The following is a 27,314-nucleotide window of genomic DNA, read 5'->3' as shown; positions in this document are numbered from 1 at the left end:
GTCTCCTGCTTCCTTCTTCCCCTTCCAGCCAGGGCCAGAGAGACCCATCTGCCTCTGAAGGATCTCCATCTAGGTCAATTTTTAAGTGCTCAGTATATTTGGTGCTGGGGTGCTCGAAAACTGAGCCATTGTGTTGACAGGTACTGCTGGTGCTGCTTTCTTATGAAACCCAGACTGTGCTGAGGTGCCTACAAGGAAGCTAAACTCTTCTGAAAATCTGGCTCCAAAACAAGCAGCTCCTGGCATGGTTTTCCTAGGCGAGTGCTGCACACTGCGCAGAAGCTGCTCAATAGGAGAGGGAAGTTTCTTGTTTAGGGTTTTTTTTTAATGGAAAAATGTGTTTTGTCCTCAAATTGAATATTTCCTTCAGAACATAGTGATGTTTGCCAGAACGTCTCAAGTTTCCACTGGGAAAGTTGAATCATGATGAATTGACTGGCATCCTCCAATGCTCAGTCAAAGCACTTGGCTGGGTCAAACAAAACCATATTTGACTTCACAGTGACATTGAACTGTATAATGGGAGGCACCTGCTTGGACCTGTAGCTCAGATAATCCTGCTAACAGTTTTCCTAATTGGACTCCCAGGGTGACTGTGATGTGATAAAGACATTGATGCTGGAAATTAGTTTTCCATGTGGAAAACAGATATTTAAGGAAAGCAAATCTTGTATCTCAAGCTTTGCTTTTGTTCTGAAAAATATATTGCGAATATTTCAGGCAGCCTTTATCAGATTAGCTGGCTTTTCACCAGGTCCTTTCTGATTCCTGGCTGGTGGTCTTTGTAGGTAGAGGTGGACAAACTGTAGGAAACAAGAAAAAAAATCCTAGAAGAAAATACTCCAACTGTTCTCATAAGTTGAAAAATAGGAGCATTTGTTCTCAGTTGAAGACAATGTTTTGTCTAAACCAATTTCAAGCAATTCAATCTATTTTACTGTGTCAGTTTAGATGAAGAATAATGTATTCCAAGGGACTTTGTGAAAACAGAGCATTTTAATATTCTCAGAGTTTTGAGCCTTTGCCTCCACAAATAATTGGAAAACCTGATGCCTATTTGCCAAGTCTTGCATTGTCATTCCATGAGCATATTTGGCAAAGCAGATGTTAGTCAAAAACCAATTTGCCATCTCTGCAGTAAGTTCATTGCTTTGTTCCATTTTCTGCTGGCTGAGTACCCTAGCACAGCAAAAAGTGAGCGGAGCAGGAGGCATTGACTGCCTAGCACAGCCAACAGGCTGAACCCTTTTCGCTGCTGCAGGATAGAGACAGTCTGGGTAACTTGCCACGGATTTGCCATGTCTTAGGATATCTGTTCAGATTTTAACACAGAGTAACTCCTCAGCAGCAAACCAAGGGTGACATTTTCATTTTGTTCCTCCTTAGACTTTTTTTGTCTATATCAAAAGCTGGCTGTGCAACCCAACATCAATAACAGTTGCCTCTGGTGACAAGTAGTGGATACCAAGAGGTGCTCTGGTCAGGACAATGGTGCTTTTGCAGGGCCCTGCATGGGTGGGCATGGACAGAACTTGAAGCTCAACAGCGAACATGGGAAAAGCTGCAGCATTTTTTTCTAGAGAGTGTAAGTAGAAAAACAAAGTCCTGGTTTCGTATGGGGAAATGTAGTCTGTAAGCTGCCCAGCAGATGCTCCTCTCCAACCATGGAGAGAAGGGCAGCCAGCTGTGCAGATGGGGGGAGTGTGAACATGGGGACAAGTTTGGAGAGGGAGATAAGAAGATAGTACACACATGAGCTGGCATTAGAGCAGGAATTGGGAATAGGACAGTGTGGGCTGAGAGCAGAAGCAGCCGTGGGCTAAGCTGTGGTGCCAGCTGCAGGCATGAGAGGCCATCCTGCAAGCACCAGCAGGAAGGGGAGCTACTTTCTGCCTCTGTCTGCTGGAGCCTCTCTCTTCAGAGCGGCTGCAGGGAGCATCACTCCATGTATAACAGATCTTGGCTTGGAGCTTTCTTCTCCTCTGCTGTCAAGAGGATTTACAGCTTGTGGTAGGGAAGGCAGCAATATTAATAGTGCAGAGCGTGAGCGGAGTCCTTTGAAGACATGAACTGAACGGAAGGATAGTCTGGCATGGCTGGGACCTGCACCCTGCAGCCAAGCCCTTACAGCCTTCTTCAGCCCCAGCCGGGACACCAGCCTAAAACCCTGCAGCACCAGGGGCTGCTGCTTTCAGAGGAAAGGTAGTTTCTGCTGAAACCACTGCACAGGCTGCCCTGGCCAAGGGCGGGAAAACTTGTGGTCAGAGTCAAGGAGGCTTCCCAGCTGATGTACACTTGCTGGAGGTGATTGGGCAGCATGCAGTGATGTGCTCTTACCATAGCATTTTGCTAATTGGTTGGGTTTGTGATTCAGCTCCCAGGTCTTTGCACATGGTAAAGCTTAGTTTTCCTTGTTTTCCAGGGGTCTCAAGGGCCTAGTGAAGGGAAGAGACCATCTGAGTGTCCCATGGAGAGCCAGTGGCACAGCTGGAATCCAAACCTCCCTCCCCAGCGCCAGCTCTTCCCAGCCCACCTGCTTGTGCAGTATATGTAGACACATATATCGCAGCTGATGTAGGCACACCCTCCATGTGGTAGGACATGGCCATTGGGCTGCACATGGGCATCTCTAAGAGCTGCCTGACCCTTGCCTGTGGCGGCAGGGAAGGAAGTGGTGCTTTTCTTAGGGCTCTTCATTTAACAGGGAAAAAGCAAACAGTGCAAATTCAGAGCACCAAGCACAGGGACTGTTTGCCTTCATGTTGGCCCCAAGAAGCTCCCTGGCTTTCAGAAATATTACTCGCAGCATGGCTGAAGGACGGCAGGCTGGTGAGGAGGCAAGGGGGAGATATGTCAGATATCAAAGACTGGCTGGGTGGCCTCTGTTGAGGCCTAGGTGTTGAAGTCCCACATCCCATCCTCACCAGGCATTAGGAATTGCAAGCGATTGCCTCCATGAAGCCAAATACCAGTGTCCCAGGTCACTTTTTGGAAGATAGGTTGGCAAGGAGCTGGACAGGTGTTGATTATGGGAGCAGAGAAGGCAGCACATGTGTCACCAATGGTGATGTCAAACCTTTACACTTAGAGCTTGTAGCTCCTGGAATCACACAAAGCGAGGGTCTTTCCTTTGAAAAAGACATTTCCAAGGCCCCTAAAGGTTCAAAATTCAGAAGGCGAATAAAAGAAACCCAATATTTTTCATTGTTAACCCTTTTGCCCAAGCAAGTTGACAATATCCAGAGTCATGAAGGGCTGGTTTTGTTAGGATGAAAAGTAAATTATAGGAGTTGGGTGTATTCTTGATGTAATCTCATTTATTTACCAAGAACACACGCTGGGGCCTGTTCTCCTGTGCACTGCAGAACAAACACGACCAGCCTTGCTCAGAAATCCCACACCTGCCCCTCCATGCCCAGGAAGCCCTGTCTCCTATCACTGAGCAGCTTCTCCCAGACCAAGCTCCATCACTTGCAGCCTGACTCCAGGACCTAATGATACTGCAAATCCTGCACCCACACAGCTTTCAGTCTGAGGGTCCTCTGTGGGAGTGGGTAGCAACTATCAGGATGATGCTTTTTATATCTGGTTGTTAAAACCAGGTTGATTTTTGGAGACTGGATGGATGTGTTTGGAACCTACATTACAGCCATGCTGGAAGGGAACTGGAGTGCCCTGAGGTGGTTGCCTTGAAAATCTGATGTCTCCTTAAGATAAATTAATATTTGCATCATTCTGCAAGCATATGGGCCATTTGAAGGCAGGAGATGGACATCTCTGGTGTTGAAAGCAAGACTGGAATTGCTTGCACTATTGTGACAGGAATGCACTGATGCAGGTAGATATAACAAGGAGGTAGAAATACACTATCTGATGGAGCAGGGAAACCCAGAACTGCCAGGCATCCAAGTATTATTGGGATATTAAGTCAGTAGAGCTATTCCAGATTTTTTCAGAGGTTGAACAGGCAGATTGGCACCAGAAATCTCAGTATTGTAGTCTCAGGGTGATTCAGGGCTCATCGTGCCTAGGGCCTTCTGGCTTTCCTTTGCATTTCCAAGCAGAAGTCCCCTTAAAAATGGTGCCCGGGCACCAGGACCCCTGACAGCTGTGAGCAAAGGTGGTCACTCCCTGCAGCATGCCCTGCTCCAGGACAATGTATAAAGACATTACCCTGTGATCACTCACAGCCCCCAAACATGTCACACTGCGATTCCTCCCATGCGCCTTCTGCACAGTGAGCACCATTCTGCATGCTCTTGTTGGAGTTAGGAGTTATCTGTAGCAGCCAGTGCTGAGTAACTGTGTTCAGGATGTTCTTTCCTTCTTCCATGCTGTGCTGCTTCTGTTTGAGACATATAAACCTGCTAAATAATGGGATTAACCTTGTAAAAGAGCTTTGCAACAACATTCATACATGGCTGGGACTGTGCAGTAGTTTGTGCCCTTTCCCTGTCCTGCCACCACCTCAGCTCTAGGACAGCTGTGAGGCATGTCCCATGACGGCAGAGCTCAGTTTCCCACAGCAGGGATTGTGTCTGCAAGCAGGGACCAGAGCAGGCACAAGGCTGCAGTTCTCCAACAGAGACAAGGTTTCAAAAATTTCCGCTGACAGCTGACAGCCCATGTCTCTGCTGTCCTCTGGGCATGACGCTGGTTTCCATGCGAGAAGCTCAGTCACTGCTCAGGGGTCACGATGCTTGGATTGCCTAACACTGCTGCCAGATCCCCATCTCCAGCCCAGGCTGCACTTCACATTTCAAGCATTGAGAAGCGTAGAGAAGTTCCTGCTGCAATGAGCGGTGCCAGATGGGGATACCCACCTCTGTGCCCTTCTTCTGCTGGGGCATTGACAAATGGAGAGGTTGTTGGCACAATCCCAGCCCCACTTCATAAAAACCATCCACCAAAGGCAGCTTGACCCAGCCCTGCCAACTGCCAGAAGCAGTGTGGGGACCAATCAGAGGATGCTGCAGGATGGCTGACCTTTGGTTTGTGTCAGTGAGGAACAGCTCAAGATAATGAATGGGGACAGCTGGCTCAGAAGAGGACATCTGCACAGCACCTGTGGAGTCTGCTAACGAGAGTGAAGTCTCCCTTCCTGTGTCAGCCATCATCCATCATTCCCCACAATAGTCTGGGTTAGCACATCACTTTGTGGCTGTGATGGTGGTTTCAGATTCCCCCCCACAATGTTCAACAGATCAGTGGGTCATGGGAGTTTTGCCAGCTCTAAGGCATAGCGTAGAAGAAGACTTTGTCTCTCTGTGCCTCAGTCTATTGGAGCAATGAGAGGCTACTGATCCCAAAGCTGAGTCCAAAATGCAGGGGACAAATGACATAGTCACTGATTTTCTCCAGAAACATTTTGCACAATTGAACTGCACAAGATAAAAGCAAGATCAAACTGGAGTTAAACAGGACTGCTGGACCAGCGTGAGCTATGGGGGGGATGCTGCTTGTCTCACTGTCATCCAGAGATGCCTCCTTCTGCCCTACAGGCAAAGCAAGAACCACAGGGACCTGGAGCAAGGCAGGCCATGGCTCTGAAGATGGTTTATGCAGGATCAGGCTGCCGGCAACCATTCCAACCATGATAAGGTGTCTGCCCATACCCCAAGGAGCGTGGCCACATCCTGAGTGGGAAGGCAGTGAAACCCAAAGTATTCCCTAGATTACCCACACAAATGCCTCAATCTCTGTGTCCAAGGTCAGCTCCACTCAAACAGGGCAGAGGAGTCATCTGAGGCTGCACATGCAGCCAGAGCCTTTCTGTGTCTCCACAGAGCAGCATTTAGCTCCTCTCTGCTGCTCTTTTCTCTGCTGCCCTGCTGGGCTACAGGTGAAAACCCCTCTAGCCCAGGGTGTACAAAAAGTGCCTGCTAACATCACTTGGTAAGTTACTTACCTGTCCCAGAGGAAACAGAAGAAAAGGTGTCACAATACTGCAGCGGTGCTGCAAAGGACAAGAGGTGCCTGCTGTAGCCAACAGGCTGTCAAAAGCATGGAGCAGAGAAGAGAATGCAGCAAAGTTGGGAGACAAATCAGAGAAGCATACTGTGCTGTCCTGGCATCGGTGGATTGCTTTGCAACTGCTTCACAACCGCTTCATAGTCCTGTGTCCAGCCTCCACCTCTTGCACACAGAGCAGCTCTTCGGGGCATGCTGCGGGGGATATGCCCTATCACATCACCTGTCCAGAGCTCTGCAGCAGCTGCTTTCCTCCTCCCCTGCACTCAGCCCTCAAACCACTTGATATGCATCTGGTGGTCATCAGAGCAGATCTGGTAGAATAGCAGCTGCAGGAAGAGGTGGTGGTCAGGTATCAGCCAGATGGGATGCTGTCCAGCACCAGGACTGCCAACAAGCCTGATGTCTGCTTCTTGCTTGCTTATCCTCAGTCTTCTCATGATCTGCACAACTCTGGGCTCTCTCTCTTGTCTCATCAGAGCTTGCATTTTACTTTAAGGAGATCCTTCTTTTTCATTCTCCTACTTCTTCTTTCTCCTACTTTCAGTAATTTTGTCTAGCAAGATGGGGATTGGGAGTCTGGCTATAACTTGGCTTGAGAGAGAGAGAGAGAGGACTGCAGATGGAGGGACTAAAACTGTAAAGCAGTTCAGTTTCATCAGTTCACAGGTGCAGATCCTAGTTCTTCCAGACTACTGAAAAAGCCTCAGAAAGCAGACATTACTGCAGCTGCTTCTTATTTCTTGCACAGATATTGTGCAGGATACAGCAGGCAAACAGTGTAGTGTCGATTAACCGTGGACTGGATTCATATTTGATCCCCCAGGACCTTGGTCTTTCCTGGGAAGAGCAGTGCCTTGGGCTGTCTAAAAGAAGGGTGAAGCTGCTCATATCTGGCTCCAGCAATTCAGATGAAGGCACCTGCCGTGGTTTAATCCTAGTTGGCAACTAAGCACCACGCAGCCGCTCACTCACTTCCCCCCCCCCACACCCAGTGGGATGGGGGAGAAAATCGGGAAAAGAAGTAAAACTTGTGGGTTGAGATAAGAACGGTTTAATAGAACAGAAAAGAAGAAACTAATAATGATAATGATAACACTAATAAAATGACAATATTAATAATAAGAGGATTAGAATATACAAGTGATGCACAATGCAATTGCTCACCACCCGCCAATCGATGCCCAGTCAGTCCCTGAGTGGTGGTCCCCCTGCCCCCACTCCCCCCCAGTTTATATACTAGATGTGACACCACATGGTATGGAATACCCTGTTGGCCAGTTTGGGTCAGCTGCCTTGGCTGTGTCCTGTGCCAGCTTCCTGTGCCCCTCCAGCCTTCTTGCTGGCTGGGCATCAGAAGCTGAAAAATCCTTGACTTTAGACTAAACATTACTTAGCAACAACTGAAAACATCAGTGTTATCAACATTCTTCTCATCCCTAACACAAAAACATAGCACTGTACCAGCTACTAGGAAGACAATTAACTCTATCCCAGCTGAAACCAGGACAGCACCAAGCAGCAAGGCTGAGAGGGCACCTCCTTTGACATCCATTGAACCCTAATCAACCAGGAAACATGCAGGCTTCATGCCCTACTCAGGACCATCAGGACTGATGGCAATAACGCAGAGACATCATTCTCCAACAAACAGCCTGGATCTTGGTAGCACAGGATATTTTCCTTCTGATGAAGAGCAGTGCCTGGCAGTGCAGAGGGGCAGCAGAAGGAACCAGGAGGTGCTCACCATGCTGATCTACCAGCACTCAGTGGCTGTTTGCCACTCTGCTCCCAGAAGACTAGGCGAAGAAAGCTTTAGGGTGCATGGACAGGATTTGGGCAATGCTGTAGGCAGCAATCCCCTTGAGGCCAGCAGCACCCCTCTCTGAAAACCTCCACACAGAGGGGCCCCAGTCCTCCCCAGCAAGACCCTGACCAGCATCCAGCCTGAATACACCTGCACCAGGCAGGCAAGGCTGGATGCCTCTGCAAGCCAGACACCCACACGTCGGAGCAGCCTCTTGGAGTTCTCCCCACCCTGCTCTCCTTGGCCCTTTCCCTGCTTTATTCTTCCATCTTTTAATACATCGGATGTTACTCAAGCCCACTGATTGTTCTCCCTTTTGTGCTGGGGCAGACAGACAGGCTCCCCAGACAATAGACAGGCTTCACCAATGACTGGGAAAGAGAGGTGGAAGATTTACTGCCATGAGGTAATTGGCTGGAGGAATTTGAACTTTCTTTGCTTCAGGAACTGCCTCCATTGTCCTGCCTTGTGAGCAAAGCAGAGATAGGGAGGGTCCCAAGCATGGTGTGCTTGTGACAGGAAAGATTTGCCTTCTGAGCGCCAGCTCCATTCACAGACCCAAGCCAGAACCTGAATCCTTGGGCTGTGACTGTTTTCTGCCTCTGGGTGCAGCTTACCCCACCTGCTTTGACACTTCTTTTGCCAGATTTCTCAACCATGTCTGGTTGGTGACCCCCCTCCCCCTTGTTCAGGGCATAAAAATGTCCCAACCCTTTTTCATTTACCCCAACAGTAAGAATAAAAATGTCTCCCTGATGCCTTTGATAGTGCATTAGAACATGGACAGACAGCATCACACACCACATCATACAAGCGCATGGGTGCATGGCAAGGCCAGCGGAAAGTCAGTGCAAAAGGTGAGGTCTTGTGGGCTGTGTGGGGGTGAGAAGGTATCCATTTTCAGCTGGAAGAAACACTTTTGCAACTTGCAACTGCCCGCATGGTATTTTTGCAATCCCTTCTTGATGTGGGTGTAGCAGGCACGGATCAGTTAATGCTGCACTAGCCATGCTGACACTTCATCATCCTTTTCGCTGTAAAAGGTGATTTTGTTGGGATCCACAATAACTTCAGGCTGCCACACTGCTTAGAGTCTTGACTGCTCCATGCAGGTGCTACATCTTTAGTAAATGGTTGGTTTAACCATATATGGGTCCGCCGGTTGCAGCTGCACAACTTTGTCACATCCTCTTTTGATGGCTCTGGGTTGCTGAGTGTTCCAGCTATCTGAGATTATGTCCTTGGACATGCTTAGGTCATTGTGTAAGTGAGCTTAGAAAACTTAGAAAACTAACAAGAAGCTTCAAGATTACCTGTTTTGGGGGGGTCTTTTAGCACACTCCGTGCACAGACATTGCCAACAGGCTATCAGGTGGAGACAGCCAGGGAGACTATCTGGGCAGCAGCCCACTCCCTATGCTCCATGGACATTGCTTCTCCTACCCCAGCCCAGAGACAGTGTGGGAGCATCAGGGTGGGGAACATGCTGGGGACATGCATAACCCCAACCTTAGTCTATGCACCCCAAAATCTCTGGTGCCTGGGTGGTGGGGGAAGGCCAACAGACAGAGTCCATGTCCCAGAGTCATGCCATGGCCTCCCATACCCCTTGGAGATAACAGTGGGAGTTGTCCAGTAATATCCTACCTCTGCACTTAACATCAGTCTTGTGGTTTTCTGCCCTAGTACCAGCAAGAAGACCAGTGCTTCTCAGTTTTTGTAAAGTCCTAGATACAGGGCTTAAATTATACCCAAAAAAAGCTATTTTAAGTTTTATTTATGCTTCTGAATTATTTCAAATTCGGGGGGGAGGGTGTCACTTTTCCTGACTCCCTCCCCATATAGGAGGTCAGCCATTGGTACTCAGACAGGGCAATAGCTGGGGTGGCCTGTGAATCCCACCCCAGAGCCCATTCTGCTTCCTTGAGTAAGGTGATATTTCCCTTCTCACTCTGTCCAAATCCATCCGCCTACACAGAAAAAAGGGAAGGCAGGAACATTTGCAGGAGCAATTTCCTTTACTCAAAGGCTTATGAGGAAGGCAAAACATTTAACGCCGGCCTGGGCACCAGCAGAGGCTCACCCATTCCCATAGCTCTGGCATCAAAGCCTTGTCTAACAGGGCCCAAGGTAGGGATCCAATTTCTAGAGCCAAGTGGTCAAGTCAGCTGCCTCCACACTGTGAGGACAGGGCTGGGGGTGCACCAGCCCCCTTCGTGCCCTTCCCTGCCTCGCATGCTGGGTGGCCAGCACCAGGCTACAGAGTGTTAGCATTGGCCATCACCTTGCATAAGCCAACACTGCAGGCTTGATGCAGACAGCATATTGCAGACCATCACAGCCAGTTCTCCAAAACCCATCATGGACACCCATGCCAGGACAGCCCCACTGCAAGGGCATGTTGTCGGCCCTCCCACCACAGCACTGGGAGCATGTGTTCTCAGCTGGTCTTTTAATTCTCAGTCCAACACACTGGCATTGCAGCACAGGGAGCTGGGGAGCATGGGAGAGGACTGGGGCAGGAGAGGAGCAAGATCCTCTCTCAGGCCCCAGTGTTTCTGCCAATCCACCCAGATATTTGGGCACAAGACATTGAAGAGGCTGGCCATCTCTGATCAACACCAGTATAATGTTTCCCAAGAAACAGAAGAGGGCAATTTTGTGCACTTCTTTCCCAGCTGAGATAGTTAATAGTTGGCCATGCCACAAAGCAGAATACTTTAAACTATTTTTGGGACAGGTTGAATACAATAGAAAACCAAACTTCTGTTCCATAAAAGCACCTGCCAAGCCCAACTCTAAATATAAATCATCTGCAGTGCCAGACCATCCCAAGCTAGTCCTGCTCTGGAGTGAATTATTGCCTTCCGTTCCTGCTTGAGTGGATTAAATGTATTCAGCCTTGTCATGACGTGATTGTTCCTTCTCTGACTTGTTTTGGCACAATGCACACTGTCTCCAAGATGAGTGAGCTAAAAAGCAAAGCCTGGACACTGTCTCATTACTAAGCAGGTGCTAGGTTATGACATGATTTTCTCATCTCAAGGCAGCTGCTCTGCAGATGTTGTATTATTGGTGTTTGCAATTTTCAGGGCCTTACTTAAGTTTCTTTGAAAATCCCAGCCTGCACAGGTAGTCCTCTATCTCAACAACAGCTTCTCACAGTCAGTCACGACTGAAGTAGTGCCACAAACCAGATTAAAAAAGCAAATTGCAAACCTTAAGGGAGGTTCTGCTGCCCCATCATTGCAATGGGCTGCTTCCCTCTGGGCAGGGCAGGCAATTAGGAGCATCCTGTATCCTTGCGATACACCTCCCTGCTGGTGAACAAGCCTGCACAATGTAACAGGGCACCTGCATCCGTGATAAAATGCACAGGCACGGGGTTGTTATTCCCCTACAACTCTTTTCCCCCTTCTCTCATGTCTTTCAGTCATTCTGCTCAGAGGAGGACCCTGCTGACCTGTCTGCTGGGGTCCAAAGCATATGAAAGACAAGAGAGACAACTCAGAGGTCTCTCTGCCAGCTCTGGGCTGAACACAACCATCGCTGTTTGTTTGGCCAAAGATTTGCCAAAGTCTTTTGGGGCTGGATGCAGTTCCCCACACAGGGGCTTTAAGTGCAATCTGAGATGGCCTGTGGTATCTCAGATGTCCCTGTGGTGGGCAGATACAACACAAGACAGATGGGAGATCCCTAGCATGGTGGCTGGAAGGGAAGGTGAATGCCAGGGTCCCTGTTTAGATGGCTGTGGGTCAGTGCAGACAAGGTCCTAGTTGGCTGGATGAAGCAGCTGCTGTTTGGATCCTGCCCTGGTGGGGGGCTGAGCCTGGACAGACAGACCCCACCTAATTCTTCACAGTACAGCCGTGCTGGCAGCTGGACCCCAGCTTTGAAGGCACAGGTGAAAATCTGGGGATAACACACCGCTAAAACAGTGGTTTTCTCTGGCAGTTGTCAAATGACAGAATTCAACACTTCTGACCGCTGCCAGCTCCCCAGCTCCAACATCCCTCAGCTTTTTAGGGTTCTCTGCTCCAGAGCAGAGGGGACAGGCACACGATTCCTAATGCTAGCATGACCTGACAGCAGCAAATGCTGGGCACCCATGGCCTCAGCTGGGGCAAAGCCTGAGGATGCAAAGGACACTCCCTTCCCCGACACTGCTGGTGCCCATGCAGGGTGAGCACTTGCTGTACTGGGCAAGTGTTGTGCTCACTGCACCCAGGTCATTAGTGCCTATGAAAAAAACCTACAGTGAGAGCCAGCCCAATGCCTCACATCTAGATTTGTAGCTGGATTAAGAGATTTTTAACCCATTTCAAATCCAGCCCAGGCAGCATGGAAGTTGTGTCCTTGTTGGGGGAGCTGATGCCCAAATAGTATGAGTCACATGGGCCAAAAAGAACAGCTGTAGCTTGTTCTGCTTGAAAATAGCGATAGCCAAGGAAAGGTAGAGTGCTGACACTAAATCAGCACTCTGGTGTCAGGGCTCGGTTTCCCAGCTGATCCCAGCTCCCCTCATGTTGCTGCTCTCCAGGGGCAAGCCCAAGCTCAGGTTCACAGGGTGGCTCTGAAAGCAGCACTTGTAAGAGCAGGGCAGTGATGCTTGAGGAGAAACTTTGCCTCACAGCACACCACAAGCCAAATGGGAACATTCAGAGCAGCCCACCTTCTCACATCTATCTGCCAGCATTGCAACACAGCTGGCACCAGAGCTGGCTAGAGCAGTGTCGCCAGAGACACCAGAACTGAGCCTTCCCCATTTCAGGCATGAGAACACAGCCTTGGCTCTTTTGGTTGTTTATGACACTGAATTGTCTTTGCTGGTTGGTCGTGGTGGCTGGGAGTGTTTAGAAAGTGCCATTTAAACACAGGCTTCCACATCACAGTCTTTCCAAACCAAACATGGGAAGGGCCAGCACTTGAGTGTTTCTGGGGACTGTTTCTCAAGACAGAGCACTGCCTCCCTTGGTCCCTCCTGCCAGCTCCCAGGTTGACACGGCTCCTAGCCTTTGAGCAGCAGTTCAGAGACAAGGAGGCTATGTTCATCACTGCTGTGTCTGGTTGCAGGTTGAGACTGGTGTTTCTCACATTCTCCACGGCTTGTCACAAGTTCATGCATATGCCTCACATGCACTCCATGCTTACAGCCCTACCAAGTTCTTTGTAGCTGTCCAGACCTTGCAGGGACCTAAGCTGCAATCCTGACCACCCCACAGCAAAGCACTTACAAGGGTAGTGGGGAATCTACACAGGTGCAAGCAGTGCTTAAAGCAAAACAAGGTACAAGGTCTCTTTCGGGAGAGCTGAGTCTGGAAAGCAGCTTGGCTGGCTTCAACAGACCATGGCAGCCGTTGTGGTAAACATGATCTTGGGCACAGGGAGAGTTCAGGATTGGCTGCAGCATGACGGTGTGAGGATGCTGGTGTAGGGCAAGGTGCTGCACGCAACCAAGATGGAGATGGGGCTTCTCACCTCTTGGCCAGGCTGTGCTAACAGGAGAGCCTCTGTCCCCAACACAACCTTCCCTGGATAAATCCCACTTGGGACCTTGACTTTTGGAGATCTGCATGCTTTGTCTTCACAGAGCTTTCTAACAAGTATTAGAGAAGCACTCCCTCTCCATGAGGTCAAGGATTTGGGCATAAAGCCATCAGCTTGCATCTGGCACATTAAGTGCTCATTTTCCTCTGACCTAAGATCTTTTTTCACCTTCTGTATAGAAGAAATCTGTTATCACTGGAGCTAACAGTCTGCTCTGAGGAATCACAGGCAGGAAGGCACAGGCTTCTCATCAAAGTTTTTCCTATTATTTCTGGCCAGCAAACCTCTTGTGCTTTTCCAGGAACTTTAGAGGATCGGTCCAGAAGTGCCAAATCAGGTACAAGCCTCCATACCTGAGTAACTGGATTCCTGTTCTTTGCGAGAATGATGCACACACAGCTGCAGCACCGACATTTGGCAAGTCCAAGAGGTCACATGCAAGGGGAGGAAGCCCATGTAAAAGTCTCTGAATGCCAAGCCTTACTCCCTCTGCCAGCTCTTTGTGCATTGGTCTCTCCCTGACACTTGAACCACCTCTCTGTCCTAGCACATGGGTTTTCAGATCAGGGCCCTGGAGATAACACAGATGGCTTCAAAGCAGTGTGCCAGTGAAATACAGAAACTCATCATCTTTCCATCAGGGGGAGATGGGGAACAGCTGTTCAGGCAATGTCTTCTGTGTCTAAACACAGTGCAGCACCAAGACCAGGTTTCCCACAGTGGTAGTGCCTGGCACGCTGCAGGGTCCCATGCTGGTAGCTTGCTCGTGAGCAGCAAAAGGATCTGCTTATGATGTGCAGGAAAACCAGGTTTTTCTTTGAGAAACAGTTTCCTAGAGCAAAAACTGCTCTTCATCAAATGCAAAAGTTTCCAGGCAACACGCAGATGTCATCAAAATTTTTGAATGAAAACATATTGGAGACATTTGAATCTGAAGTGAAGGATTTTGTTTCAATTGGGGTTTCATTTTACCTCTGATTTTTTCAAATTCAGCCTCAGGTTAATATGTGCAGGTGCTGTCTGTCATTAAATATTGCATTGTCACGGCTTGGCTTTTAGTGAATGAAATGTTTTGATGTCAGCATAAAGCATTTCAATCAGCCATTCTGACATTTTTAACTAAAAAATATATCAGAATTTGTCTCCTGTAAAATATTTCCAAATTTTGCCTGCTTCTTCCAGTTAGTGACAGACACAAACTCCACAGAGATTCAGTAGTGCATTTCCTCCAACTCACTAGTTCATGTGTACTGCTTTATTTGCTAGTCTAAGGACTTTGGGATCAGATTCTGCCACATACATGAGCTGGTGTAACCCCCTCAACATATGAGTTGCAGGGGAAGAGGCAGCCTGGCCCAGTGCTCTTCCAGTAGTGCCTTGCCCCAGTTTTTCCCCATCTCAGCAGCTTTTGCCCCCAGCTCAGGTAGAACTCACACACCGTCTGTGACCATACAGTCTGCCAGATCCTTTCTATGATTTCTTGCCAGCCGGAGAGCTAACAGAAATAACCACGTGTTGCCAGATCTTCTCGATGTGAAAGAAACCAGCAGGTTTACATACACTTCTGGTCAGTTACAGGCTATCAGTTTCCTGCCCGCTAGGATGGGTTCTGCCATCTCCTTTCAGTGGGTGTGAAAGTAAATGGAGTGGGGCTGGAGACAATTGGCATCAGCGGTCAGGGATTCCTGAACAACCCGGGGCGGTGGGGGGGGGGGGGGGGTGTCAGAAGTTGGCAGTAAAGGGAGGATGAGTGCAATGAAGAGAAACAGGACAGAGGTGGCTGCTCTGGCCCAGATGTGCAGGGGTATCTCATGTGCAGACATTAACTGGCACCTTAGAAAGAGTCCAGCAGGGCTTTCAACTCTCAAGCAGAGGTGGAATTCAGTATTCAGAGAGCTTTTTTTCCCTAATTCAAATACTGCCTTTCCTTAGACTTCCAGCTGATATCTGGGGCCAAACGCACTTTGTGCAGACCTTGTGCAATCAACGGAAGGATGTGAATAACAGTGGTTGCATGTGCCCCTGATATGCAGTTGGAAGCATGTCTATGGCATGTGTGTGCGGAACACACTAACTTCACCTCAGCCTGCTCCTAAAAGGAGAACCAGAGCTTGCAGCAAGTGCTCTGAATCAGGCCTGGGTACCAAGCTGGTAGTCCGAAAGCCAGTCCCAGTCAAGGACATACTCACGAAGCACTTGGGCCACGGGAGTTTCCGCCCATACTGGCCCAAAAGGAAAGCCGGCCAGCTGAAAGCTGGCATCCAGCACAGCCAGGCTGTCGCTCTCGGGTGTTTGCCCATGGGAACTCACCAAGAGCCACTGGGAGCAACAAGATGACTTGCAAGAACCTCTTTTTCTGCATTGCCTTCAACCTGGTTTGTCCCCCGTGCCCCAGGTCCTAGGCATGGTTTAGGCACCTGTGAGCAAGATGTAGCATTAGAAAAATCACCCTGAATAGTCACAGGTAGATTTATCCTCCATTAATTTGTCTTGTATCTTTGTCTTTTGCCTTTATAGGGGGATTCTACAAAATTCTTTACCAGCAATTTGTAGCTAAAAAGTACATCCTCCTAGTGCATCAAACCAGCATCATCTTCTTTGTCACACCTCTCCTCACACATTGCCAAACAGAGGATTTCTGGCATCTTCACCTGTACACCAACTCAGTTCCTTAGACCCTGTTCCCTCTATGATCCATCTGCTCCTTCAGTGTCTGCTTTTTTGGTACAGTCCAACAAGCCATGCTTTCTAGGTGGATTATTTACTCTTCCAGGAATATCTCCAAAGCAATTCACTTCTGTTCCCAGCATGTGGGCTCCAACAGGGGTTCAACCATTGTGTTCCCACCACTTCCTCCCACGTTAGTGCAAGTGGCACAGGAGGGCTGCAAAGCCCTTTACTGCCCTGAAGAAAAAACAGTCTTGTGCACACTGCACAAACTGCCCACAGAGGTCTTCTTGGAGGTGCTGGGCAGGAGCCTGGAGCAGGCAGAGCAGACTGTAATAAACAAGCTTCCTTCTCAGGCACTGCAGTTTGCAGAACAGCTCCAGTCTGCTGGCAAGTGCCTCTACTATGGAGTTTCTGGCTCCCTAGAACAGCCTCGTGGCTTACAACTAACCTTGGCTTGCCTTGACCTGCTTTCTACCCTTCTGCATTGCTCTTTCTGGGACACAGCACCATGCCCCCCAACCAGGCCTTGGGCGAGTGTGGCTAGTGTCCCAGAGCAGAGCTGGGTAAGAGTTTCTCAACACATTTGTTTTCATAAATATCCTGCCTTAATCAAAGCAGAAGATGCCAACCTGAAAACACAATATTTCTATGACTCAGTTGATTTCAAGGACATTTGCGTGGGGAATGTGACGGATGCACCAATTGTATTTGTTTGCTGTTTACTGCTCATTATCTCTTTCAAAAGGCTTTGGCTGGGCAGCAAAGAGGAAGATGCTCCTGGGTTTACCTTTCCCTGGTAGCTGTTCTGGGTGTTAAGAGGACACCTACTCCAGCAGGGTGAGAGGTTTCATTTGCTGTGAGAGTGACTAGGTCTGTTCCCAAAGAGCCCAGTGTGTGGGGAGCCAGAACCCAGCAGAGACCTGGATAAGGGCAGGGAACAAACCCACACTCAGGACATAAGGGAATGTGAGGCTCTTTCCAGGATCTAGTGGAGACCATTTAGTTGCTAAAAGTCAGGACATTGCTGGGCTGGGGCTGCTCCAAAGGACATAGTGGGCAGAAAGGACATTTGCTTGCAATCTCATTTTTCTTGCTTTAAAAAAAATGTTCCTTGCTCTCATTCATGCCCCAATATTTCTTTAGTTTAGAGGTTCTTTTGGTTTTGATGTGCTCACACTAAGGAAAAAGTTCATGTTGACCCAGTTCCAGCACTGGCCAGCTCTGAATCCCATTATGTGAGGCAAAAAACATAAAGAGTTTTAAAGAGGCTGAGAAGTCCTGCTTGGACACTTCCAGGGTAGAAAGTATTTTTCTTTTCAAATTATTTTTGCTTTAGAATATCCTTTCTGGGATGATTACTTTTAATCTCAAAACTGGAGAGGAAAAAAAAAAACCCAACACATTTCTTATTATTTTGATCAACTCAAACCAATTCTTTCTGGACTTCTGTTTCATGGGAATCACCGAAAACATGAACTTGCAGAGTGGTACCAGAAATGAAAAATATGGTCCTTGCCCAACATCCAATCCAAAGCAGCCTGCTGCGCTGACTGGTCTGTCTGGAAGGTGAAAGCAGAGGAGCTGGGAGGAGGCTCCATCAGCCTCCCCCTCAGTTTGGTGTATGAGACTCCCCTGCTCGAGTTGAAGCAGCTCTGTGCTAATGGGCACTGGAAGCACCAGGGCACTTGTACACCTGTAGGCCAGAAGATGTCAATGCCCATCATGTGCATAAGAGCTATATCCAGCAAGACAAGCCATCTTCTCCCTGCCCTGTCACAGCACAAGTGCTTTCCCCTTTTATCACCATGCAGACTTTCCCCTGGCAACTAGGACAGTTGCAGCCAGGAGACGGAGCCCACGAGAAAAACCTCTAGGACCACACTCAGCAAGATTCACATTTTGCCTTTTGGGAAAAAATGCCCTCATGTTCTGATCCAAGTTTCATCTCTGCTCCACAGCACGGTGGCTTCTGGAGGCAGCTCCTTGCTGCTTCTCAGACACGTCTCCTCCATGTGGCTGCAGCCTATTCTGCCAAGTAATCTGCCCTTCTCCCTACCGTTGGCTGTGTACCCCACACCTTCCTTTCTCCTCTGCTGTCAAGGGAGAGCCCTTCCCCTGGCAGACCCTGTGGGCCCTGGGATGAGGTGATATTCACTGACAGCCTTGTCCTGGCAGAGGGTTTCTAAAAGTTATTTCTTGTTCTCACATCAACCATTCCCAGGAGCAGAAATGCATTACTCCTCTGCTCAGCCCCTTTCTGCTCTCCTGCGTGGAGGGCACGTAACATGGTGCCGAGACAGGGCAGCTACAGGAGAAGCTGAAAGTGGAGTAGCCAGAGCGGCATGAGAGTTGTGCTTGCTGTAGGTCACTGCTATTCACTGCACAGACCAGACTTCTGAAGACCTGCTGGTGCAGGGATGGGCTTAATCTCACCCTGGCAAAACTGGCCTTGGCTGAGTCTTTATTATTGAAACATTGTGGAGATCTCGGATAGGGCCTACACATGGGGGATGATCTAAGATGACTGATATATTTTCAAACATGGAGAGGTGGGAGTAGAAACACGTTCTACTCTTGCCTATTGCAGTGATATGGAATTGAAGCAGGGCTGGTGCCTCCAGATATGGTGTAATGCAAATGAGCTCTTACTGCTTTGATCTCTTTATCTTCCTTTTCTCCTTTTCTTTATGGAGACTAACTTTAGTGTAGTTTTCAACCTGCAGGCTTTTAGGAAAAATTTCAGCTGGTTCTATGGCTTCAAGTACTATTCTATCTTCAGCCCCAGCTTTACCCCGAGCAATTCAGGCGTTTTGTGGTGACCTCGGAGATTTCAAGATAAAGAGGAAAGAAGATAACAGGAACCTTTATGAATCACTCTAGTATAATCTGAAGAATTTCTAAAACCATCATTTATTGCCTTTGGGCTTCTTTTCTAAAGGTGGTGTAATTGTGCGTTTTTTACTGGATGTTAATGAGAGTGGCCAGAAGATAGGTAGAGACATTGCTCATCTCTTAGTGATTTCAGAGAGACAAGAGTGTTTCATGCCTTGCAAGAACAGATCTAGTGTTGGACCTTTCCAGGATAAGGATGGGAATTTTGGTCTGGTTTGTAGAGTTTCCCCAGAAATCAGACTGCTGGACTGGGAGACCTTAATGCTATAATTGTGCAATTAATTAATCAAGAGGATACCAGGTCATTAGCTTCTCCCCACAATGATAAAATTTTCTGTTTACCTGCCTGAGTGTAAGGAAGGTCTTTTTTATGGTCCAGGAATCCATGTGTTCAGCATCAATGCTGAGAAGAGCGAGCTTGAGTCTGTGCTGGGAAGAGAGCACATGAATATCATGAACATCTTGAAAAATGCGAAGATATGCATGTAGTAGAGCAATTTAGGGCTTGAGAAGACAGTCACCATTTGGGATTCCTGGTAGCTTTCCTGTAGGCTCAAAACCTGAGGACAGCAGTCAGATATGTTCTTTGGGGTGACCCTGTCTCCTTACAAAAGAGGAGCACAAGGTCCATTTCCCTAAATACTGAAAAACCTGTCCAGTGGCTTGGGCAATGTCTGTCATCACTTCCAGCTGTTGCCACATGCATGGGATTTCACTGAGGTATGAAAGAAGCCAGAAGACCATAGAGTACCCTGCTGCTGACTCCCTGAAGGTCTGCCCCTTGAAGCACACACCGTGAGCTTACAGAAACCTTGTAGATCAAAGATCTGCTTGAAGGCAGCTACTTCCCCCAGCTCTCATGGTAGGAGGACACAGGGTTCTCATCATGCTGAGTGACAGAGGGACCCATGGAGAGCACCTCAGGAGACTGAAGTTAGTGACCAGACTTTCTGCCCCTTTGGAGTACAGAGAGAGATGGCTGGGCAATGTCTTCTCTCATGCACAGATAGGAGCTGCTCTGTCTGTAGGAAATCTCCTAGTCCTGTGATGGCTTCCAGGAGAGCAATACCTCTCTACCAGTCATGTGCACTTTGCAGATCTTGAGCCAGATGCACATCTGGCTCTGAAGGCTATGTGTGTGTCCTCAGCCAAAACTGTATCACTGCAGCTTTCACCTTCAGACCCTCCTGACTGAGCAGACATAATCTCATTGTGTTACTCTAGTGTGGCTTTAGGTCTGTTGAGTTCTGCTTGTGTTAATTCACATTAAAGTGCATCTCTGGGGAAACACTTTGCTTATGGTCTGGGAAGAGGTATAACAGGAGCTTCAGGGGTGACGGGCAGGGTTCATCTTGCCCCAGTTTTGTGGGCAGCTTTTAGACACTTTGTGTTTGTGTGAGACACATCAGTCTGCTGTCCCTAGAGGTAAGTCCTGGGGATATTGCTCAGGCTTATCTTGGGCAAGTATCTCAGGGTGCCCTTCATGCAGACCCACATATTGTAGCATAAAAAAACTTCCCTTTTGGCCTAAGAGCACGCACTTCTACAAGGTCCCACAGGTGCCTTCACCAGAGCTGAGTTGCTGGGACTGTGCTGCTCTCCACAGGGACATTCATAGCTCCATGTTTCAGAGCACCAGCACCACAGCCTGCATCCCACCTGCCTGAGCAATTATGCCAAAGATAAATTCTTTTGATCTTTAAAGCTCATATCATCCCTGAACTAAAACACTGTGGTAACCGTCTCATAGCACTGGTAGAGAGCATGGCAGACAGTCCTACTGGGATACCCAAAGCATGCTGTGTGTCACATCATTTTTTGGTAAGGAAGATCAGCTAATCAGTGAATAATCAAAGGTTGTTCATGAAAGAAGGCGACATCAAAGCAAATAATTTAAGGAACCCCTCGAGGGCCAGAGGAGTTGTAAGGTCTGAGGCTGAATCACATGAGCTCAGTTTCCATGAACTGTGTCTCAGTTTTCCTGCAGGTACAAGTTAGAAATGCTTACGATAAATGTTTAGAATTAGTTGGGGAAGGGGGGGATGTTAAATCACACTAATTATAGCCATGATGGCTTTGGTGCAGTGCCATTTGAAAGCATAGGTAATTCCAAGACCTAATGCAAGAGGCCTGAAAAGACATTGCTTCAAGGGTAAATGGGGTGATACCAGAACAGAGTTTCAGTTCTGGGAGTAGTAGAGTAGTTCACTTTACTGTCAGCATTTCAGACCACAGCCATGCAAAATGATTTGACAGCGAAAGGTTTCCTGCTTTTATTTGGTAGCTTGCAGAGAGGACAGACAGGCCAGTCACTGGGAAAAGAGGAACACAGGAGCTCTGGGACAGGAGATGGATGGCTTGTCCCAGTGCACCAGTGCAGTGTGGTCTCATGAACTCAAAGGCAAGAATCTGGACAGTTCCTCTGCTGGTCCTACACTGCAAGCCTGGGTGAAGCTGTAGCACCCCATTTCCTCTCCTACTTTTCTAATTTCTTTTAGAGTTTAAGAGACTTTGGGATTTGAATTATGTTCTTTGTGCATTTCTACAATGCCTGCCACAGTACGGTGCCCATCTTTGTAGTGGTTTCCAAGTGCAAATTACAATAGCCGTGCTTAGATATGAGTGACCCAACACTTGTTTGACTCCACTGGATGCTAACCAATCAAAAGAGAGAGCTATTTTGGAATGTCAAAGTCAGTGACAGCGCTGAGAAAGGTCAGAGGAGTCCCTAATCCATTTAGTCCATGAATTCCTAATCCTTCTGCCAGATGTTGCTGAAAAAAAAAAAAAAATCCAACAAGGTTCAAATACCATGGGTTCCTTTCAAAATTAACTAAATGTGGCTGGCTGAAGTAACCACCCCCAAACACTTGAAGAGATAAATAGCTTCTCTGATTACTCTGACAGGAAGCATTTCCACTCTTGCATGCAGTTGGAACATACATAACACAAGGAACCTTACTAAAAGGAAAAGCATGAGGCTTAGGAAAACACAGCAACAAGTCAACAACATCTTTATGTGAGTAATAAGTCAAATATTTACTCCCACAACACTTCAGGCAAGAATCCTATGCCTCAGCTTTCACACAAGCATGGACAGTCTGTGGAGAAACATCTCGTACTTTTGTGGCTAGCAAAATCACTGGGTCCAGGACTGTGCTCAGGAAGTTCATTTCCAGACCTTGGAGGAACTTGTTCTTCCTTCACACCATCTGTCCTTGCACCATCCCCTCCATGCTGTCCTAATAGCATGGCTAGTCCAGGAACTCCACCACACCAAGCCAGGTGCTCTAGGGGAGCTGGTGTGGGGCCCCTATGGGATATCACGCTGCAGAGTTGACAGTAGAGCTGAGTCATTGGCACCATATTTGCGCCGCTGTTCGTTAGCTAGCACACCACTACCAGGGTTTGCACTATGGGCCTCCCCTTTTCAGTATTGTGAGTGTAGCTGTGTTGCGCTCGAGTCCTGCAGGACTGCAAACCACCACAGCATCCAAACACCTAAAACATCAGTGAGTTTTAAATAAAATTACCTGAAATGTTCCCCATGCAATAGCCTTGGAAATCAGGCCTGGATTTTTCTTTACGGCCTCAAGAGATGGTGGGAGAGAGCTCCTTCCCTCAGACCTGTCCATGGCCAGGAGCCCCAGGGGTGCAAGAGGGCGAGAGGGAGGGGAGTGTGGCATTTAAAGAAAAGCCACGTGAGGTGGAGCTGTAAGGATGTCAGAGTGATGGGGTAATGGTATTTCTTCTCTGGCTTTTGGAAGATTTTTTCAGAAACCAGTGTATTTTGTTCCTCTTCAGGGTATGGAACAAGGGGGAGGAAAGAAGGGGTCAAAACATCTTTGACCTCCCTATTGCTACCAGCCACATACTGCCGTGATGCTGAGGGTCTGCATATCCCTGCAACCCCTGTTCACCCAAGGCTACGGGACAGGTGGCTGTCCCCATCATGCCCAGGAAAGGACTGGGCACCCAAAATGCAGTTCAATGAGGTTTGAGAAGTGTCTCCTGCAGTGAGCAAGGAGTATTCCCTACACTGCCAGCAGAAGGCAACTTAAGGAATATACCTCAGAGTTTCAAGGAGATCTTGGATGTTTCAGATCTGTGTTTTGTTTCATAGCCTTTCATTTTATGTTATTTTTCATTATTTTTACATTGTTTCACAACATGTCAAAACATCAGACTGATTCATTACAACATAAACAGGAGACACTTTGATGTAGGAAAAAAAGATGTTTTAATGGGTGCTAAGTAGCAACTGCCCTTAGGGATTTAAAAATAAAAATAGAAGCGGCACAAAATAATATTTTAACCCTTCTATTGTATCCTGGGATCATCCAAATATAGAATGCAGCGTTGCACACAGGACAATGCAGACTATAACTTTATTTTTTTATTCATTCTGAAAACAGAATTTTGAATTATCATAGGTCTTTTGGGGATTTTTCCACCACTTCTTTGGAGAGGAGAAAGTTATATATTAAAAAAAAAAAACAAAAACCAAACTTTGCCAGGAGTGTCTTCAAATAGGGTTCATGAAACTGCACAGTTTTGTCACAGGACATATCTCCAGAGAAACTGTAAAGGCAGGCTTTAGACACTCCCTAGGTGTAACCTACCTCCACTGATGCCAAATAGATCTGGTCAGAAAGCGGTGAAGTTTTTTGTGGAAAATGGTGCAAAATGAAGAAGGCTACACCCCCAAACTTTTTAAGCCTTTTTACTAGCAGAACTTGGGAATTTTCTCACTGAAGAATACAAAGGAATTTCAGTAATTTTTGCAACAAACCTATTTTCCACTGAAGCAATTTCCTACCCAGAGCCCAAAGCCAGCCTGTGATGCTCCAGGGCATTTGATACGTGACCTGCAGTCTCACATCTTGAGTCTGCTGCCATCTGCACAGCACAGCATCATTTTAACTGAGATCCTGCATACAAGGTGCCTTTTGTTGGCTGGGTTGTGCTGCAGGAATTTTCTCCTTCATGCTTCAGTCCTTGTCCTTGGCACAAGCCTCCTTGCTCCATTCATTTGTCCAACACCAATTCCCACTGACACTGGGGCGGGGGGGTGGAGCACATCCTTCCTTATGCTCACAAGTCTGTGAGATTCACAGGAGGAAAGAGTAAAGTAAAATGCCTTCATTTTTATGTTGTGCCTCCCTATTTTCACATTACAAGAGAAACACCTGTCTGCCTCTGCCACTTAGTCTAAGTGGTGTCCTGTCTATACACAATGACCAAAAATAGCCCCTTCTGCCTCACATGAGTCTACCCAGTGCCTCAGATGACATTTGACTAAGATTGCTTTGTGCAGTAGGGTATATGTCCTGTCCATTCCCATTGGTTTTAATTCTCCAGCTTTTAATTCAGCCTCATCTTTCCTCATAGTTGTAAAAGTCAATGCTCACTTGCAGTCATCTGGACACAGCTTGCTCTAGACTTGCATCACAAGCACAGTTTTCTTCACGTGCAGCTACTCATGAGGGCAGGGTGGCAGCTATCAAGTATCAGACCTCCTGAAGAGCCTCAGAGCCCAGAAGCATCCTTGTTTTTTCCAACTACCATCTTGTCTAATGCACCATTTGCTGCAGACTTCGCTACTCTCATATCCTAAGATTATGACAAATCTGCAGTGGGTAGCTCACAGTGACTCGGTAATGTGCCAAAGGCTTAAGACTTAGCACAACCCCTGAACCCCTTGGGTCATGGCACAGTCTCCTCTGGGGGGGTCTGTCAGACCCTAAGCAGACAGGACGTGAGCCTCTAGCTGGAGATGGCAAAGGCTGAGACAAGCACAATCAGACAGATTCCTCCCACCCCCTAAACTCAGAGTTTGTCACCCACAGAGCCAACCTCCGTCCCTCATTCCTGGCATGTTCTCTAGGTTTTCCTGCTTAGAGCAGGCCTGCCCAATAGGATGTACACCTCCTTCCATGGCTCGCTCTCTCCTCAAAAGCAGCTGTCTATCCACATACTGGAAAAGCTCCCTGTGGTGGCTGGCATGACCGGTGGTCACAGATACTTCTGGGCCCAAGGACATACTGTCCTACTCCAGCATCACCGGGCTTCCTGTTCACTCTCCAAAAATTGTGAGACACTAATACTGCTTGTGCTGCTAGGAAATGTCCTAACTTGCTCCATAACCTGGAGAAGCTCAGGCAGACCACCCTGAAGGAGCAAGTGTCTCTCTGGTTACTCCTCTCCATCCGTGTGCAGGCAGAGCCTGGGCTGTGTTAAGATGCTAATGCTGAAATGCCATTTGCAGGGACTTCTCATATTCCCTCTTAGCAGAGAGGGGACACAGAGCCTGGGGTTTATTCTGTGCAAACCACAGTGTGACTGATCAGAAACTTCTGTCTTTCTCCCCCACTAGAGATCTGAGCATGAACAACATTAGCCAGCTGCAGCCCAGCACTCTCCGTCACCTGCGCTTCCTGGAGGAGCTGTAAGTATGGAGCAGCCACACCGGGCAGAGCATGGTTGCAGGAGGGGATGGGACATGACACTGGACAGGGTGCCTGTGGCTCTGGTAGCAATCCCCAGTGTTGTCACTGCAGCTACAGGCTGAGATGGAAGGAGGCTGCATGCTGGGAGAGGGTTTGTTTGCTACTTTAGCTTAGGAGTTTGACTGAGGTCATTACCTTTAGGCTGAGATGGTGCATGTGTCAAAAGCCAAAATAAAAGAGTACCCAACCCATTATGCAAAAATCAACACTGTACCCTGGAGCAGAGCCAGCAAACAGGGAACTTCATTCACCTTTCTGCATACAGGGTCCCCCTCACAGCCTCCTGCAGTCCAGAGATGCATTGCCGTTCAGGTGGCAATGAGCCTGGGCAATTGAAGTCTGAAAAATTTGCCCCAGAGGCTGAGGTGTCCCATCATGCACCAATGTGTACTGCAGTCTGAGCAGGCACACTCAGACACAGCAGCAATCACAATCCCCAGGGACTGGCATGTGGCTGTGTGTCAGTGAAGGAGTGGCCCCACTTCTGAAAGTGTGAAAGTTAACCACCAGCATTATAAACCACTGGAATCCCTTGGGAGCCCCAAAAATGGGAGCCGGGGGGGGGGGGGGGGGGGGGGGCAGAATATTGAGGTTGGCCATTTCTACATGGTAAATTGTACCTGTACGGTCTTATTCCACTTGACCATGAGAAATACCTCCAGGTGTTATTCTCATGCTGTTGCTCCTTTCAACACAATAGCTTCTGTTGGAAAACACAGTTTCTTCAAAACAGTATTATTACATTGCATGAAATACTAATATTAATGCTGCATTTTATGTATGTGTTGTACTTACTGTATATATAGCACTTGCTACAGCTTAATCTAAATGAAAAATTTTGACTTTACTGTATCAGTTCTTGCAGCCACTACCATACATGATATTGACATTTCAAAAATGGTATTTTCCAAAATGTGAGAATTTCCTACAGAATAGGTGTTTGCACTACCCTGAAAAGATGCATTTTCATCTCCCAGAGGTACTAGCCCACATGTTCTGCAGTGAAGCAATCCTGAATCATCAGCATCCAGTACTGCAGTGTAATTCCAGTGATGTGCACAGGTTGTGGTGCTGACCAGACTAACATCTTACTGACGTGAGCCTCTGCACTGTGTGACAGTGTGCTGCGCTCAGGCACCACTGTCATGAGCAGAGTCCTGTCTGTGCATTCAGAAAAGAGTTTGCAGATGAGTGTACATACTGTTGTGGACACACGTATGCAAAGACAAACTTACTTCTCTGAATATTCAGTCTTGACTAGAGACCAAGATACCGATGTTCATTATTCCCATAACAGGTCAAATCTCACAATTATCAAATCATACTATAGGTTTTTAACTTCAAACGGTCTTCCAACTTGTCTTCATCTGTCTGTAGTTTCTATTCATTAGACTTGCAAGGACCCCAGCTACCCAAACTGCCCTCCCCATTAGGCATTTACAGACTGAGCTGGAGTAATTTTTTATCCTTCTTTAGCTTTGGAGCTTGAGCTACCCAAGACCTTGCATCCATCTTGCAGCCTTTCTCTTTCCATTTTGTCAACATCTGCATTGAAGTGTGGACACCGAAAGCATTCACTAGGGGTAGTACAGCTTTTCACACACAGAGGCCATACTGTGTTGTATACAATTAACAGTTGTCTTGCTGCAAGCAATTGTGTCCTGATTACATGTCATGTACAAACAGAACAGTCTCAAACAGCAATGAATAAATATTCATAGGCTCCAAAAGAGCCAGCTTCCCACAGCCAAAAATAATTATGAATGAAACAGATGAAGAGGAAAAATTTAAACAGGAAAATTTGAAAAATAATTGGAAGTTGTTAGAGAACACTTTACTAGAGGTTCAAAATGCCACAAGTCCTCATTCGGAAAGCAAAGGTATTTTGACTAGGAAAAACCATCACAGTTAGGAGAAGA

General features: G+C 47.7%; 1 protein-coding gene across 1 annotated transcript in view; it reads left to right on the top strand.

Moving 5' to 3' along the window:
* The window catches only part of LGR6 (leucine rich repeat containing G protein-coupled receptor 6), a 150,039-nt gene that overhangs the window by 28,936 nt on the left and 93,789 nt on the right, over positions 1–27,314 (top strand). The window contains exon 2 of the mRNA XM_030001169.2: positions 25,263–25,334. Coding sequence (XP_029857029.1) covers positions 25,263–25,334 — 72 coding nt within the window. The remainder of the gene's footprint in view (positions 1–25,262; positions 25,335–27,314) is intronic.

This window comes from Aquila chrysaetos, chromosome 24 (assembly GCF_900496995.4).
Source record: "Aquila chrysaetos chrysaetos chromosome 24, bAquChr1.4, whole genome shotgun sequence".
In the NCBI taxonomy this organism is placed as follows: Eukaryota; Metazoa; Chordata; class Aves; order Accipitriformes; family Accipitridae; genus Aquila; species Aquila chrysaetos.
Note: the sequence above shows the minus strand (reverse complement) of the source record. Positions and strands in the feature narration are given on the sequence as shown.